Source organism: Rhinopithecus bieti, unplaced genomic scaffold, assembly GCF_001698545.2.
Source record: "Rhinopithecus bieti isolate Rb0 unplaced genomic scaffold, ASM169854v2 scaffold_12928, whole genome shotgun sequence".
In the NCBI taxonomy this organism is placed as follows: Eukaryota; Metazoa; Chordata; class Mammalia; order Primates; family Cercopithecidae; genus Rhinopithecus; species Rhinopithecus bieti.
Window position 1 is genome coordinate 2,970,133 of NW_016807614.1, and position 17,666 is coordinate 2,987,798.

General features: G+C 34.2%; 1 protein-coding gene across 3 annotated transcripts in view; it reads right to left on the reverse strand.

The window, feature by feature from the left end:
• Nucleotides 1–17,666, reverse strand: part of EFCAB13 (EF-hand calcium binding domain 13) — a 176,399-nt gene that overhangs the window by 58,794 nt on the left and 99,939 nt on the right. For 2 of the 3 annotated variants that reach the window (XM_017882928.1, XM_017882929.1), the window contains exons 20-22: nt 16,421–16,564; nt 14,523–14,594; nt 4,830–4,973 (exon numbers count right to left, since the gene is read on the reverse strand). In XM_017882928.1, the coding sequence (XP_017738417.1) occupies nt 4,830–4,973; nt 14,523–14,594; nt 16,421–16,564 (360 nt within the window). Of the gene's footprint in view, nt 1–4,083; nt 4,974–14,522; nt 14,595–16,420; nt 16,565–17,666 lie in introns of those variants that run through there. The other variant, XM_017882930.1, reaches the window with a different exon arrangement.

Genomic DNA, 17,666 nt, shown 5'->3' on the forward strand with positions numbered 1-17,666 from the left:
ACACCATTTGTTGAATAGGGTGTCCTTTCTCTACTTCATGTTTTTGTTTGTTTTGTCAAAGATCAGTTGGCTGTATTTGGCTTTAATTCTGGGTTCTCTATTCTGTCCCATTGGTCTACATGCCTATTTTTATACCTCTACCATGCTGTTTTGATAACTGTTGCCTTGCAGTATAGTTTGAAGTCAGGTAATGTGATGCTCCAGATTTGTTCTTTTTGCTTAGTCTTGCTTTGGCCATGCAGGCTATTTTTTAGTTCCATATGAATTTCAGGACTTTTTTCTAGTTATATGAAGAATGATCATGGTACTTTGATGGGAATTACATTGAATCTGTAGATTGCTTTTGGCAGTATGGTAATTTTCACAACACTGATTCCACACATCCATGACCATTTGTGTCATTGATGATCTCTTTTAGCAGTGTTTTGTAGTTTTCCTTGTAGAGATCTTTCACCTCCTTAGTTCAGTATATTCCTAAGTATTTATTTATTTATTTTGTAGCTGTTATGAAGGGGATTGAGTTCTTGATTTGATTCTCAGCTTGGTCATTGTTGGTGTATAGCAGTGCTACTAATTTGTGTACACTGATTTTGTATCCTGAAACTTTACTGAATTCATTTATCAGATATAGGAGCATTTTGGATGAAGCTTGATGGTTTTCAGGGTATATGATCATATCATCAATGAAAAGTGACAGTTTGCCTTTCTCTTTACTGATTTGGATGCCATTTATTTCTTTCTCTTGTCTGATTGCTCTGGATCACACCAGACAGCAATTTCTGTGATATTTGACAAAGGTCTGACATTTGTAAACACAAATAATAATCACAATAAAAATAAGGAACACACTTATCACACCCAAAAGGATTTTATATAATTTTGTCATATTTGTTTTGCTATTGTCTAAGAAATTGAGTAATTTTTAAAGTAAAAAATCCAAAAGACAAGGAAAGAGAAAAGGAAATATGGAACAGGTGGCTGAAATAGAAAGTACTAGTAAAATGGTAGATTTAAACCCAAATACTTTAGTAATCTCATAAGTGTAAGTTAACTACATGGTTTAATTAAAAGACATATTACTAATTAATTAATGGGAGTGAAGGAATAAATCGTCCCTGCCGAAGAATTTCAAATAATTTTAAAATGTAGAAGGAATGAGGGAAGTAGAAAATCAACATTAGAACAACACAGTAATAATTGCTATAGGCTAGCAATTCATCTGCCGATGAATGCTAAAATTAGTGGGAGAAACTTAGAGAGAAACAGAATACTTGCACTGTCTCAAAGTATCTCCTCCAAAATATGTATTAATTACTGTGGTTATTTTAACACACGTCCACAAATTCTTTGATACTCCTCCCTCCAGAAGAATAGCTTAATTTTCTTCTCCTTGAGCATGGGGCTAAACTTTGTGACTTGCATCTAACAAAAACTGTGAAAAAGGGAAACACAGTAACTTTATGACAAAAAAATATGGCAGACACCACTTCAAGTGATCAAGGTTAATATCATCAGTAACAAATCATGTTAATATAATGTATTATATGTTGCAATTAAAAGGGCACTTTACCTTTGGGGTATTCTTCCCAAAAGCCCACAACCCCAGGCTAGTCATGAGATAAACCCAAGCTGAGGGTTTATACAAAATATCTGACCAATACTCTTCCAAAGTGTCATGGTCACTAAATAGAAGGAAAGGCTGAGAAACTGTCATAGACTAGAGAAGGCTAATAAGACATGACAACTAAATGCAACACGGTATCCCAGACTAGATCCTGAGACACTAAAGCACATTAGTGAAAATTGGTGAAATCCAAATATATTCTGTAGTTTAATGAATGGTACTGTCCCAATATTAATATCTTTGTTTTAATAAATGTTACATGGTTATGTATGATGCTAACATTAGGGGAAGCTGGGTAGGGTACACAGGAACTATCTTTAAAACTCTTGTGTAAATGTAAGCATTTCAAATAAAACCATTTTTAAGACACTAACAGGCTGGCAAAGCCATGTACTATTCATGAGATATATCTAAAATATAAGGATACAGAAAGAATGAAAGTAAAATGACAAAAAAGATATGTTATCCCTAAAAGAAAAAATAGCCAATGTTGCTATACTAATATCAAGGTAGATGTTAAGATAAAAGGCATCATTAAAAACAAATACGAATACTTTATAATGAAATGTTCTATTAATTTGGATGATATATCAGTTTTTTTTGAGACAGGGTCTCACTTTGTCACCCAGGCTGGAATGAAGTGGTACAAATACAGCTTACCGCAGCCTCAACCTCCTGGGCTCAAGCAATTCTTGCCTCAACCTCCCAAGTAGTTGAGACTACAGGCTCATGCTATCACACCAAGCTAATTTATTTATTTATTTTTTATTTTTGAGATGGAGTCTCACTCTGTCGCCCAGGCTGGAATGCACCGGTGCGATCTCAGCTCACTGCAAGCTCTGCCTCCCAAGTTCATACCATTCTCCTGCCTCAGCCTCCCAAGTAGCTGGGACTACAGGCACCCACCACCACACCTGGCTAATTTTTTGTATTTTTAGTAGAGGCAGGGTTTCACTGTGTTACCCAGGATGGTCTTGATCTCCTGACCTCGTGATCCACCCGCTTCGGCCTCCCAAAGTGCTGGGATTACAGGTGTGAGCCACTGCACCCGGCCGACACCTAGCTAATTTTTGTACTTTTTGTAGAGACAGGGTTTCACCATCTTGCCCAGGCTGGTCTCGAACTCCTGAGCTCAAGTGATCCGCCTGCCTCAGCCTTCCAAAGTGCTGGGATTACAGGCATGAATCACAATGCCAAGCCTTAATTCTAAGTCAGCATGTTAACAACATGGGCTAAAAACTATAGACAGCAAACACTGACAGAATTAAAAGAAGTAGACAAATACATAATCATTGTATAAAATTGTAGAAGATTTTAGAATAACTGTTTCAGTAACTATTGAACAAAGAAATAAAACATAAGTAAGAATATTAAAAAATTTGAATTTGACAATAAATCTGATTTAATATATAGAACACTCCTACCCAACCCAACTGCAGACTATATATTCTTCTCAATCACATAAAATATTTACCAAAATTATCATAGTCAATAAATCAAGTCTCAACAAACTTCAAAAGACTAAAATCAGAGTATGTTCATTGACCACAATGCAATTAAACTAGAAATTAATGATGTAATGATTATAAACCTCAAATTTTTAGAAATTAAGAAACATACTTCTGTTGAAGAAGAAATGACAACAGAAATCAGAAAAATTTTGACCTAAACAATAATTAAAATACTATACATCAAAACCTGTAGGAGGTAGTTAAATGAATACTTTGAGGAAATTTTGCTGTGAGGTATGTATTACAAACAAAAAAAATCCTTAAAATTATTGAGCTAAATATTCATCACTAGAAATCAGGATATATTCACCCTAGGGAAGTTGACTGAAAAAAGGAAAAAAAATAGTTAAAAAAAAAAAAAGAAAAAGAAAAAATAGATGTTAGGATATAGTGGGAAGGAGATAAAAAAGGGATTGGTTAATGGGTACAAAATACAGTTAGAAGGAATAAGATCTGGTGTTCAGTAGCACAATACAGTGACTATAGTTAAGAATTTACATTTCAAAATAACTAAAAGAGTGAAATTGGAATATTTCTAATACAAAGAACTGATAATGCTTGAGGTGACAGATAACCCAACTATCCTGATTTGATCATTATATATTATATACTTGTATCAAAATGTCACACATACCCCATAAATGTGTATAACAATTATGTATCCATAAAAATTAGAAATAAAAGAATTGTAGAATTGTAATAAGTTAGCATATAGTAATCACTTATCAGCCTTTTGGCTAAGACCAAGTATAGACATTACAGTAAAGATAAAAGCAAAAAATAATAAAGAGGAAATACATTTTTTAAAGGGTCAATCAAGATAAAGGTTGAATTTTTCACAAGATTAATAAAATTCAAAACTCTGTGAAGTTCAATCGAGGGTAAAAAAAAAAGAAGCTACAATCCACTAACTTTGAGAATTAAAATGAGGATAGCGTTACAGCTATGTCAGATGTCAAAAAGAGAACAACTTTATTCAATACATTTGAAAAGGCAGATCTAATGAACAAATTCCTCTAAAAGCACAGCTTGCCAAAACTAACAAGAAAATAAAATACCTTGTTAATCCTATTCATTTAAAGACATTAAATAAATAATCCAAAGCCTTTCACAAAAAGAACTCTTGGCCCACATGGCTTCATGAATTCTACTCAGCATTCAAGGAAGAAAAAAGTCTCTTCTAAAAAACATAAAAAAAGAATACTCCCCAACTCATTTTAAGAACCCATCATGGATAATATTCAGCTATACCTGTCATTAAAATAGTAAAATTATTTTTTATATTTGTAGATATCTGCTACCCTGAGCCACCACTATGTGCAACACCCCACGGTATCCCTGGATATCACCATAATTCACCTTCCAAAAACCAAAAGGGCCTCGAGGACCCTGTTTTACTCTACATGTGGCATTCTGATTGACCACTGCCCATGTCAGTCAGTTCACAAAATAATCTCACCCCCTAGGTACCATCAGTGGACTCACATGGGGATAAGATGAGCTCTGGCTTCCCCATTTGTTTGGCTCAATGAAGCTCGGGGTTGGCACACCAGTAGGGGCAGTACCAGTGTCCAGCAGTCATCCCACCTCAGCTTCCACCGGATACCCTCCATCCCTGCGTGTCCTACCCATAGACCTTCCACCCCTCTGGTAGAGGATGGTCGTTATAAGATAGATGCATTGAAACTACTAACCATGTTCAGGTACATGTCTTAACATTACAGTAAGTATAGCATTAGCTGTATGAAGGTCCTTGTCCATCAATAATGTCTTGAGGTCAGAGACATCAATTAGATCATTCTGGAGAATTTGGGTAGCAGCTAAGAGTATCTGTGTAGCTGCAAAAAGAGAGCAAAAGCAAACGTTTCAACAGCAGAAACAGAGCATATATTATTAGTTATCATTTAATAGACTCAGGTTGCATAAAATATGAAGATCTGATTCTAGAATTTTACATGGAACGATTTGTATAGTTTTAAAAACCAGAGTGTATTATAATAGCTAACAGTCACAGGGCACTTACTAAGTGCTAGCCGCTGTTCCAAGCAATTTCACTTTACCAAATTACAAATGTCCTTATAATAATCCCAAGATAGATATTTTCATCCCTGTTTTTCAGATGAAAACACTGAGGTTAGCAAAATTAAGTGATTTACTAAATAATACATTGGTAGTAAGTGGCAGGGACAGGATTTAAGTACAGACCCTATAGTTCCAAAGCCCATCTTCTTAACCACTGTGCCTTTCAAGTAGAAACATATAGGTAGTCAACCTTTATCCCTTGAGCCACATATTACTTCATATGTGGCCCTGAAATCATTGTGAAGCATTACAAATAATCTTTAAATCAAAATTATCTTTCATTATTTAACTTAAAGTTATGTTACCTTAAAATGATTAAACTGATAAATAACCTATAAGCATAATTTTGTCCTAAGAAATTAACTGGATATTAATATTGTGAAAAATAATTACTTCAGTCCTTTGTTGACATGGGTAGCTGCTTCTTCCACTTCTTAGTCAATCTGGCCCCAGTTGAGAATATTGTATAAATAAAATAATTTATAGGTGAAATAGAAGGTATAGCTGGTTGGATATAAGAGCACAAACCATGTGCTCCAACGTGATCCAACAATAATACTATCTTCCATTTATAAGGCAACTACCACATGATAAGCACTATGTTAGAGACTTAACATTTAATACCTGGCCAAATAATCAAAGAAAAAGGTAAAATATGGATATTGGGAAGCATTCAAAGACTCAAAAATTACATATCCCATGCTGTTTTACTTTGGAACCTAATGCAAAATGTGCTTCAGTAAAATAAAGGAGTAAATCATGACAGGGATTCAGGAAACATGTGAGCCATAGAATACTACTAAAGAGAAATTCTGGGATGACAGCTGTCTAGTGGGTGTAGGGGAGAAACAATTCAAATCATAGCATCTAAAGTACATAAAACTGTGAGTATTTTGAAAATGTCAATATTCAAACATTTTTTATTATGATTTCAAAAATCATAGTCAATGTTTGACTAACATTTCAAACATGATTGTGCCAGAAATGTTCAAAGTCCAAGAAGTGAAATTACCTATGCAACATCATACAACCGGTCAGTAGGAAAAAAAAATCCAAGTACCTAAAATGTGACTACAATGTTGTTTTTCATATTCACACACCACCAATTTGCAACCCTTTTTTAAAGCTTTTAAACATTGTTTTTATTTCTAAACAATCTCAAACTCTCAGAAAAGTTGCAATTACAGTACAAAATTTTTTGTCTGAAACATGGGAAAAGTAATAGGTCTATAGGAAAATACATAAGTTTTTTAAAAAGATAATTGTTAACTCCAGGAAAAAGGGGAGGCAAGAGATTGCATATGCAAAGAGGCATGGAGGTAATGAGATGACTACTGACTCATCAATGAGCTATTTTGAATAGTCATAATACTACTAATTAAACACTGACTACTGATTTAACCAAAAACTGTGATATAATTACATTTTCACACACTTGAGTCTATAACTTTGTAATCTACCTAATACAGAGGCATGGTCTCAATTCTTACATCTATAGAAGCATTATTAGCCTATTATCCTTCTGAGCATTAAGGTTCTCTTCTTCAGTGCTCGCTTCGGCAGCACATATACTAAAATTGGAACGATACAGAGAAGATTAGCATGGCCCCTGCGCAAGGATGACACGCAAATTCGTGAAGCGTTCCATATTAAAAAAAAAAAAAAAAAAAAAAAGGTTCTGTTCTTTAAAAAAAGGAATTAACACTGTGAAGATTGGATCCTAAAGAAGCTAGCACTCAAAATGGACCCAACTATGCCATTTGAATGAAAAGGATTCCAATGCCTGGATATAAAAGCAAAATGTGTTTCAAATTCAATTGATATTCTAAAGAAGAAAAGGATAATAAGAAAACTTACATTATTTTTCCAGTAGCACTCAGACAGTAATTACTATGGTAACCTATGCCATATAACTAAGTTATTGGCCAATTGTGTTCTAATTCTGAACCTACTCAATTTTTCAAAATGTAATCTATAGGAAGCATAAAATCCAATTTATAGCACTGAATTTTGAAAAGGAAATCTATTGATTTAATAAAATGTGATATATTTACATTTTGCATCTCTTGACTTTGTAACTTTTTAATCAGTAGCTACTACAGGGAAATGGTTTTACTTAATTCTTACAACTGTCATATGATATAGGCATTATTATCCTTATTCTGAGGAAAAGAAAACTGAGAGTAAGAGAACATATCTAATTTTTCAGGGCCAGTAATTACTATAGTAATCCATATTATATAATAAGGTTATTTATCCATTAAGTTCTTATGATAGTAAACCCATACAACTTTTTAAAATGTGAAATATTTAAGGCAAAAAATTCAATTTACATCAGTGAACTTAGAGACTTTTGAGACCAAACCACTCATGTGGAAAATGATCTAAAATCCAAAGAAGTGAAATTACCTAACAAAATTCAGGCACCTAAAATTTGACTACAATGTTATTTTCCATATACGCATCACCAATTGGCAACCCTTTAAAAAAATTCTTTAACTTTTTATTTTTAAACTATCTCAAACCCTCAGAAAAGTTGCAAGTACAGTACAAAACTTTTTTATCTGAAATATCTGAATGTAAATAGCCAACAAAATGCCCCCTCACCATTAACTATATTATTGTGTATTTTCTCCAACGAGAACATTCTCCTACATAATAAAAATACAATCATCAAAATTAGGAAATTATGACATTGATACAATAATGTGATCTAATTCTCAAACCCATTCACATTCTGCTAATTGTCCTGGTAATATCATTTTTAGCAAAATGATACATATTTTATGAATGCTATAAAGAAGGCACCAGGATTAACTTTTTTATAAATGAACATTCAATTGAAATAACCTCATTTATTTAAAAGGCCATCCTTTCCTTACTCCATTGCAGTGGTACCTTTCTTGTAAAGGAGATGGGCATATTATGTGTAGATCTCTTTCTGGACTCTGTATTCTACTCTACTGGTTTTTGTGTCAATACCACACTGTCTTAATTACAGTAACTTTGTTATAAATCTTGATGTAAAGTAACGTGAGTTTTACAACTTTGTCTTCTTGAACTTTGCCCTGGTTATTTTGGTCCTTTGCATTTATTCTCATATTTAAAATCAGATTGTCAGTTTCTATAAAATTATGCTAGACTTTTGATTGGGATTGCATTGAATATATAGCTCAAATTGCTGATAACTGAAAGCATATTGAAACTACAAAACATATCTCTCCATTTATTTAGGTTTTTCTTTAAATTTTGTCAAATTGTTTTGTAGTTTTCTGTTTAAAAATTATAAACTTGTTTCACTAGTTACTCCTAAATATTTACTTTTTTGTACCATTGAAAATCATATCTTTATTTTCATTTTATAATTGTTTGTGGCAAACTACAGAAATACAATTTTTGAACATAGAATTATAATTTTAAACTGATCATGTATCAAGCAGCTCTGGTAAATTTGCTCATTAACTGAAATATAATAATATAATAACCAGTGTATAGTTTCATGTTTTTCTGCCTATTAATTATATTACCAATGAATAATAGAAGTTCTATTTCTTCCCTTTTAATCCTTATCTTTCTTAATCTGTTTTGCCTGTGGTACTGGCTGGGACTTTCATACACTGTTGAACAGAAGTGATGATAGTAGACATTCTTGTCTCATTCCCAATCTCTGTGGGCAAGAATTTAAAATTTTCCTTTAAACATGATTGTTGTAAGTTTCTGTAAGTACCCCTTAATATGAAAGGGTGTTGAATTTGATCAAATATGTTTTCTACATCTGTTAAGATAATTTTTCTTCCTCCTTTATTTTGTAATATGGAGAATTACACTTTCATTTTGTTAATTAATACCAATATTGCCCTCCTAAAAAAACTCAACTTGTGATATATCTTTCCTTTTATATATCACTAGATTTCATTTGATCCTATTTTATTAAAGCTTTTCCCATTTGTGGTCATGATGCAGACTGAATTATAATTTGGTGCTCATGTAAGGTTTTTATATGAAGATTACATAGGCCTCATAAAACGAGGTTGGAAATATTCTTCCTGCTTCTAAACTCTGAAGGAGTTTATATAAGAATGGTACTATATCCTTTTTAAATTTTAAAATAACTTGCCAATGAAGCCATCTGAACCTGGAGTTACTCTTCAGATTTTCTAATTATTCTTCAGCTACTTTTGGTAAGTTGAGTTTTCAAGGAATTTGTTCTTTTCATAAAACTTTCAAATGCATTGGTATAAAAGTATAAGATCCTCTTAGTATCTTTTATGTCTGTGTACTCTATAGTTATGTCCCTTTTTTCATTCCTGATATTGGTAACATTTCTTATATGTAGATCTCTTGGTAGTGAACTTTCTGTTTTTTCTTAAAATATTATTTCATTTTTAAAAGATATTTTAATATAGAATACAATGTTCACAGCCTTTAAAAAAGTTTAGTATTCAATGTTATTCCATTGTCGATGGCATTCATCAGAGATGGACCACAGCATTGTGAAAACAGGTGCATTTCACCAGCACTGTAACTCCTGAACAGTAATAACCAATAAAGTATTGACTCATGAACTAAGCTAGGCTCCTCCAATGATAATTTTGTAAAAATTTTGTGTAAAGAAAGCTACAAATATTTATTATTATTATTATCATCATCATTATTTAGAGATGGGATCTCGTTCTGTCACCCAGGCTGGAGTGCAGCAGCGTGATCACAGCTCACAGCAGCCTTGAACTCCTGGGCTCAAGCGATCCTCCTGTCTTATCTTCCTGAGTAGCTGGGACTACAGTCATGTGCCATCACACCTGGTTTATTTTTAAAGTTTTTTTAGGGACAGGGTCTTGCCATGTTGCCCAGGCTGGTCTCAAACTCCTGGCCTCAAACGATCCTTCCCCCATGGCCTCCCAAAGTGCTGGGATTTATAGGCATAAGCCACCACACCCAGCCATCAGTAATTTTTTTGCTCCTTAGAAAATAATGTATAACTTTTCACTGGTGGCTTTTAGGATTTTCTCTTTGTAGTTGGTTTTCAGCCATTTTACACTCATGTTCTTAAATATGGTTTTCTTTGTGTTTATCCTATGGCCCCACGAATTCTGACAGGCTTGGTTACTGCCCATTGCCCTTAAACAGTTGTAGTGATTGCTTATGTTGCTTAATTTTTACCAGATTTTATAGTTATTCTATAAAATACAAGCTACTTCATCATATACATATAGAACCATGTGAACCAGCTTTACAGATCATTCTAGTTACCCTGCTCTGGTTAAAAATTACTGTTTAGGTTATTACTTTAAACAAAGCTATAGCAATCAAAAATTGATATAAGGATAGAAAAAATATAAAAGGAATAGAATTGAGAGTCCAGAAATAAACCCATACATTTATGATCAATTGATTTTCTCTAAGGGTACCAAAATCATTCAGTGGAGAAAGAACAATGTTTTCAACAACTGATGCTAGGACAACTGAATATCTGGACTAAAAAAGGTAAAAACGGACTGTCATCTCACACCACATACAAAAATTAACTCTAATTTATTAAGGATTCAAATAAAAGAGCTAAAACTAGGAGAAAACTTTGGTGTAAACCTTCAGGAGTTTGAATTATCTTTATGACACTGAAAGAAGCAACAAAAGAAAGTATAAATTGAACTTTACCAAATTCAAAATCATTTATGCTTCAAAGGACATCAGGAAAGAAAAAAGACAACTAACAAAATGTGAAAAAAATATTTGCAATTATCTATCTGATAAAGGTCTAATATCCAGAACATATAAATAACTCTCACAACTCAACAATAAAAAGCCTGATTTTAAAATGGATGAAGGATTTGAATATACATGTCTCCAGAAAATCATTGAGGAGAAAGTATATATCCCAGAACAGGTTTCTAATGCAGACAAAAGTGCTCTATTCTGGAAAATAATGCCACAAAGGACATTTATTAGTAGAGAAGAGAAGCAAGCACCAGGATTTAAGAAGGGTAAGATAGCTCTAATGTTTTGTGCAAATGCAGTTACGTTTATGCCCTGATCCATAAAGCTGCTAACCCTCAAGCCTTGAAGGGAAAAGATACACACCTGCTCCCATCTTTTGATTGTATAACACGAAGGTTTGGAAAACCAGAATGCTTTTTCTAGGTTGGTTCCATCAATGCTTTGTCCCTGAAGCAAGGATGAGACTGCCTTTTAAAGTTCTTTTGATATTGGACAATGCCTCTGGCCACCCAAAACTCTATGAATTCAACACCAAAGGCATTGAAGTGGTCCACTTGGCTCCAAATATGATATTAGCCTCTACATTAGGGGGCCATAAGAACCTTTAAAGGCTCATTATACATAATATTCTATGGAAAGAATTGTCAACACTGTGGAAGAAAATCCTGACAGAGAGAACATGAAAGGCTTCAGTAGGATGCCACATCAAGCCCCAAACACTGCTGGAGAAAGCTGTGTCCAGATGTTGTGCATGACTGCACAGGATTTATAACAGAGCTAAACAAGGAGATCATGAGAGAGATTGTGTAAATGGTGAGAAAAAAAAATGGCAAAGGGTGAAAGGTTTTAAGATGTGGCTATTGGGAGAAATTCAAGAGTTAATATACACTACACCAGAGGAATTAACTGAAGATGACTTGAGAGAGATGAATACTCCCAAACCAGTGCCAGATGATAAGGAAGAAGACATAGAAGAAGCAATGCAAGGAAACAAATTGATAATCTGGTAGAAGGGCTCCAATTATTCAAGACTGCTTTGACTTATTTTATGACGTGGACCCTTCTATGATATGGACACTGAAACTAAAGCAAACAGTGAAAGATTGGTATCAGAGAGAAACATTTTTAGAGAAATGAAAAGCCAATAACATCAGACAAGAAATTATGATGTATTTCCATAAAGTTAAATCAAGTGTTCTTGCCTCTTCTGCCTCCTCTTCTACCTACTCCACCTCTTCCAATTCTCCCACTTCTGAGATAACAAAACCAACTCCTCTTCCTCCTCTTCCTACTCAACTTGAAGATGATGAGGATGAGGATGATGATCCACTTACATTTAATGAACAGTCAACATATTCTATCTTTCTTATTTTATTAATAATATTTTCTTTTCTCTAGTTGCATTATTGTAAGAAACAGTATTTTATATATATATACACATATGCCATAAAGACATGTGTTAATCATTTATGTTATTGATAAGGCTTCCAGTCAACAGTAGACTATAAGTAATTAAGTTTCAGGGGAGTCTGAAATTATACATGAATTTTTTACTGTGCAGCCACTCATTTTCCAGCCAGTCTCTTGAAGCAAAAGTATCCACTTACCTTCGGACCTTTGGAAATGTGGACGTTCTTTCATTTTCATTAAGCAATTTTTTTATTATTATTATACTTTAAGTTCTAAGGTACATGTGCACAACGTGCAAGTTTGTTACATATGTATACATGTGCCATGTTGGTGTGCTGCACCCATTAACTCGTCATTTACATTAGGTATATCTCCTAATGCTATCCCTCCCCCTCCCCGCTCCCCACAATAGGACCCGGTATGTGATGTTCCCCTTCCTGTGTCCAGGTGATCTCATTGTTCAATTCCTACCTATGAGTGAAAACATGCTCATGTATTGTATCAGAAAACCAAGTATTTGGTTTTCTGTTCTTGCAATAGTTTGCTGAGAATGATGGTTTCCAGCTGCATCCATGTCCCTACAAAGGACACGAACTCATCCTTTTTTATGGCTGCATAGTATTCCATGGTGTATATGTGCCACATTTTCTTAATCCAGTCTGTCCTCCATGTTATCTAGAAAAGTGCCCCTAAGCCCCACATTGCTCAAGACTCAATTGTACTAATTCATGCTGTAATATAAATGAACTTTCAAAATATACACTATCAGCATGGATATAGCTGGAGGCCATTATCCTAAGTGCATTAACACAGAAACAGAAAACCAAATACTGCATGCTCTTACTTACAAGTGGGAGCTAAATATTGGGTACTCGTGAACAGAAAGATGGCAACAACTGAAAGTGGGGACCACTAGAGGAGGGGAGGAGGAGGAGGGGAAAAGGTTGTAAAACTAACTATTGCATACTATCCTCAGTACCTGGGTGATGGGATCATTCATATCCCAAACCTTAGCACCACACAATATACCCAGGTAACAAGCCTGCACGTGTACCCCCTGAATCTAAAATAAAATAAAAGTTAAAAAAAAAAAGAGAAAGAAAGCATATGCTATGTAAAAGAAGTTAGACACAAAAAAATACAATATGATTACATTTATATGAAATGTTCAAAAGAGGCAAATTCATGCAGACAGAAAGTAGATTCATGGTTGTCAGTAGTTGGAGAGAGGTGGAAATGGAGAATAACTGCTCACAGGTACAGAGTTTCTTTTGGGGTCAAGAAAATGTTTTGGAATTAGAAAGTGATGGTTGCACAACTTTCTGAATATACTAAAAATCACTGAACGGTACACTTTAAAAGGGTGAAATTTATGGTATACGAATTATGTCTAAATTTTAAAAGCTACATCTAATTAAAAATACTATAAGGCATCCAATTTTAGAGATATTAAAATGTAAAAAATGTGATACAAAGAAATTTGTTTCGCCAAAGCATTTAGAAATACGCCATTGATAAGGGTGTCTGCATCCATGAAGAGTTCTTTGGTAGGTGTTCTCTGCAGACTTGGGGGTTAGGAAAATATGTTGGTGTTGAAATGGTCTCCCTAATTTCAAAAAGAATAAGACGAACCTCAGGGACAGAGGCCAAGCAGAAGTCTTTAAATAGCAAGGACAAAATGATGTGGTTAGGCAACATAGATAGTGTGGTATTAAGAATAATACAGGGATTGATACTGCAGGGATTTAGAAGGACTGATTAACTGAAGTTAGGATTTCTATAACTGAAATAGATGGGCAGTCCAGTTGTGTACATCTGAAAACTCCAGCAGCACGACTTAAGATGTCACAAAAACTGGTGGTCCCTCAACCAATTCCATACATGATTTAATTCATAGATCCAGAAGTCATTGAAGAAAAACCTAACTACCTTTGAGAAAGGACCTTGCACATATTAATCTTTTTAACCTTGCCTTGTTTTCCCCTCATTATATCTTTGCCCAATTTTCTTCACTTATTTTTATATTATTATTTATACTATACATCATAGGTGGTTTGAAATCCTTTTTAAAACCAGAGAGACTAAAAATTAAAAACTTGAAATCCAGATAGTCATTTTTAAATGTCATTTTTAAATATTTATTTTCTAGCCATTCTCTTGAACAAGAAGTATTCACTTACCTTTGGACTTTTGGAAATGTGGACTTTCTTTCATTTTCATTAAGAAATCTTTTAAATCCACCTCCATATTATCTGAAAGATCAAAGTCAAAAATGCTGACATTAAAAACCTGATACTGAGTTGGCACATGAAATAAAGACCGATTTCCAATAGTTAGCTAAAATTTCACTCTAGCTCAAATGATTGAAACTATTTCAATAGAACTTTTAACACTTTTTAAAACCACCCAGTGAATAGTTAATAATATTACTAGCAAACAATAGCTAACATTTTTTAGTTCCTTATATATACTAGGCACCCTTTTACGGTGTTTTACATATATTAAATCATGTAATCTTCATAATAATTCTATGATGTGGGTACTCTTTGCATGCCTGTTTTTGAAAGATGGAAGCAAATGGAAACTAAATAATTTGTCCAGGTCACAAAGTCAGGAAGTGTTAGAGGTTGTATTTGAATTGATGCAGTCTAAGGCCAGAGGAGACAATGTTATTAGATAGAATACACACATACATGCACATGTACACGTACACACACACACGCATGCACACACACACACACACACATACACAGTCACAGTGAAGTAAGGTGCAATAATGTGACACAGCAGACAATCTAGGACTGTAATTATATTAAGGAGACTTTGAGTTTAAACAAAATGGCAGATCTGGGTAGCACAGAAACCATCCCACTACAAATCCCTAGAGACACTCTGTAACATGAAACATTCCATGAATGTGTGACTGAGTCATATGAAGGAAATAACAAAAAGTTAACTGGGAACTGAGATCCAAAATGCTAAGCATTGAGTACTAACACTAAAACTATCTTTGGGATAGAGATGAGACCCAGAAATGGCTAGGTGCTTGATATAAATGCTCAAACAAGAGTCATTAAAAAAAAGATTCGAGCCCACATAAATAAGAGTAGGAACTTAGATACCAAATAAAACTGAAATGCCTAAAGGGTTTCAATCCTGGTTTTTTAAAAAAGAGATTAAAATATTATATTTATTGACTCAAATAAACGAGGCCTAAATCTTCCCAATTCAGAGAGACAGTGGAAAAAACAACCTCTTGTGATAAATTGAAGGCCCAGCATGTATCTCATGTGGGTGTGAAGTCTAAATTTATACCACTCTGATGGTGAGAAAACTGAGCTCAAAACATAAAAATTGACCTAGGTGAATAACGATCTGGGGAACCTGGCAAAATCAATAACTAAACTGTACTGGAGAGGTATTCTTAAACCTAGGACTCACAGGATTCCCAAAGACACAAATTGGTTAAGATAAGCCCAAAATAAAAGTTCACCGAAAACCAACAGAACTCAGCAGCTTCTAGAAGTATTCCCAAATGATTTGACTTCCTAAAAGTAAATGTGTATAGGAAAGGAGATCAAGTACGTATTACATGCAGTCAAAGACAGAAAACAAAGGTAAATGTGGACTATTTGAAAACAATCACTAAAACTAAATAACTTATTTTTAAATGTAGTGAGCCCTCAGATATTTTATTTGGTTAAAAATCAAAATGGAGCAAGTACTGTAAAAAAACAAATGAAAGCGGATCTCCTCTGAAAAAGACTGCATATCAAAATAAGCTGCTGTTGTCATGTTTTTATTTTATTATATAATTTATGGTATTTTTCCACCCATGCTTTTAAGTAATGAAAGGTAATTATCTAAATAAGCACGTAGAGTATCCATATGAGTATGAATAGATATGTTCAATAAATATTTAAATTAGTAGAGTGGTTTGGCTCTAATTTGTATCAACCTAAGCCTCCAACAGAAAAATGACTCCCATTAGTATATTATCCTTATAGGTATACTCTAAGACTGTTTTTCATAAGTAGAAAAAAAAATGAAAAGAATCTCAGGCCAAAAAAATGCTCACCACTGACGTTACAACAGTTAAGGGCTCCATTGAAGTCCTCCTCAGTTAAATTAATATTCAAACATTTCAAGGCATGCTCCAAATCAGGTATACCAATCTTGCCATTATCAACATGTGACAAGATGTTAGCAACTTCTTTAATCTCTACAAAGATAAATGTATACAAGCTATTATGGTGTAAAAAACATTCAAAATAATTTGTCCAAAATTTACCATAGGTAAACCTCAAATTAAATATTTATCTGAACCAAAATGTCTCCAAAGGAAACACAATATTTTCTATTTGTAACTGAGGGCCCACTTCCCTCAAGCAGCACTTGAAACGAAAAAACTTTACGACAAAGAGAATAATACGATGGGCTACTGACATGTATTATAATAAGACTTTATCTTCATTCATTCATCCATAAGAAACTGAATGAGCTACATGCCTCCCTGTACATGTAGATCTAAAGATTTCTACCACTTGATGATGTAAACAAAGGTTAAAATTTGAGATTGAAGCTCTTGATCCCCAGGGCCTCAGATAGTTCATACTGTGCTTTTGTGTGAATTGGGAAAAGGCACCTCCTCTCTATGCATTAGTTACAAAAAAAGGGTACCTTTCACTAGGCAACTGCAATCCAGCACAGAGGTTCAAGGCTTGGAGTATGAACTGCATTTCAGCCTCCACTTATGCTCTCTCAACAGGCACCTTTGTGCAAAGCACAACCCATATAACCACATGTTGATCTCACACCAATTTAAAATATAAAGCATAATTATTATGTGGCTTTTAATTTTTCTGTTTTTTGTTTGTTTGTTTTTGTTTTTGAGATGGAGTCTCACTCTGTCACCCAGGCTGGAGTGCAGTGGTGCCATCTCAGCTCACTGCAAACTCTGCTTCCTGGTTCACACCATTCTCCTGACTCAGCCTCCTGAGTAGCTGGGATTACAGACGCGTGCCACCATACATGGCTAATTTTTTTTGTATTTTTAGTAGAGATGGGGTTTCGCCATGTTGGCCAGACTGGTCTCGAACTCCTGAGCTCAAGTGATCCACCGGCCTCAGCCTCCCAAAGTGCTGAGATTACAGGCGTGAGACACCACACCCAGCCTAGTTTTTCATCTGTACCATTTCTCAATCCTTTTTTCCCTCAACCCCCAAATGAAGTTGTCTATGTTTCCATATGCTGAAAATTGTTGCATTACACCAGGAGATCTATACCTTCATGGAGATCACTTGGAAAGAACATCACAATATCAT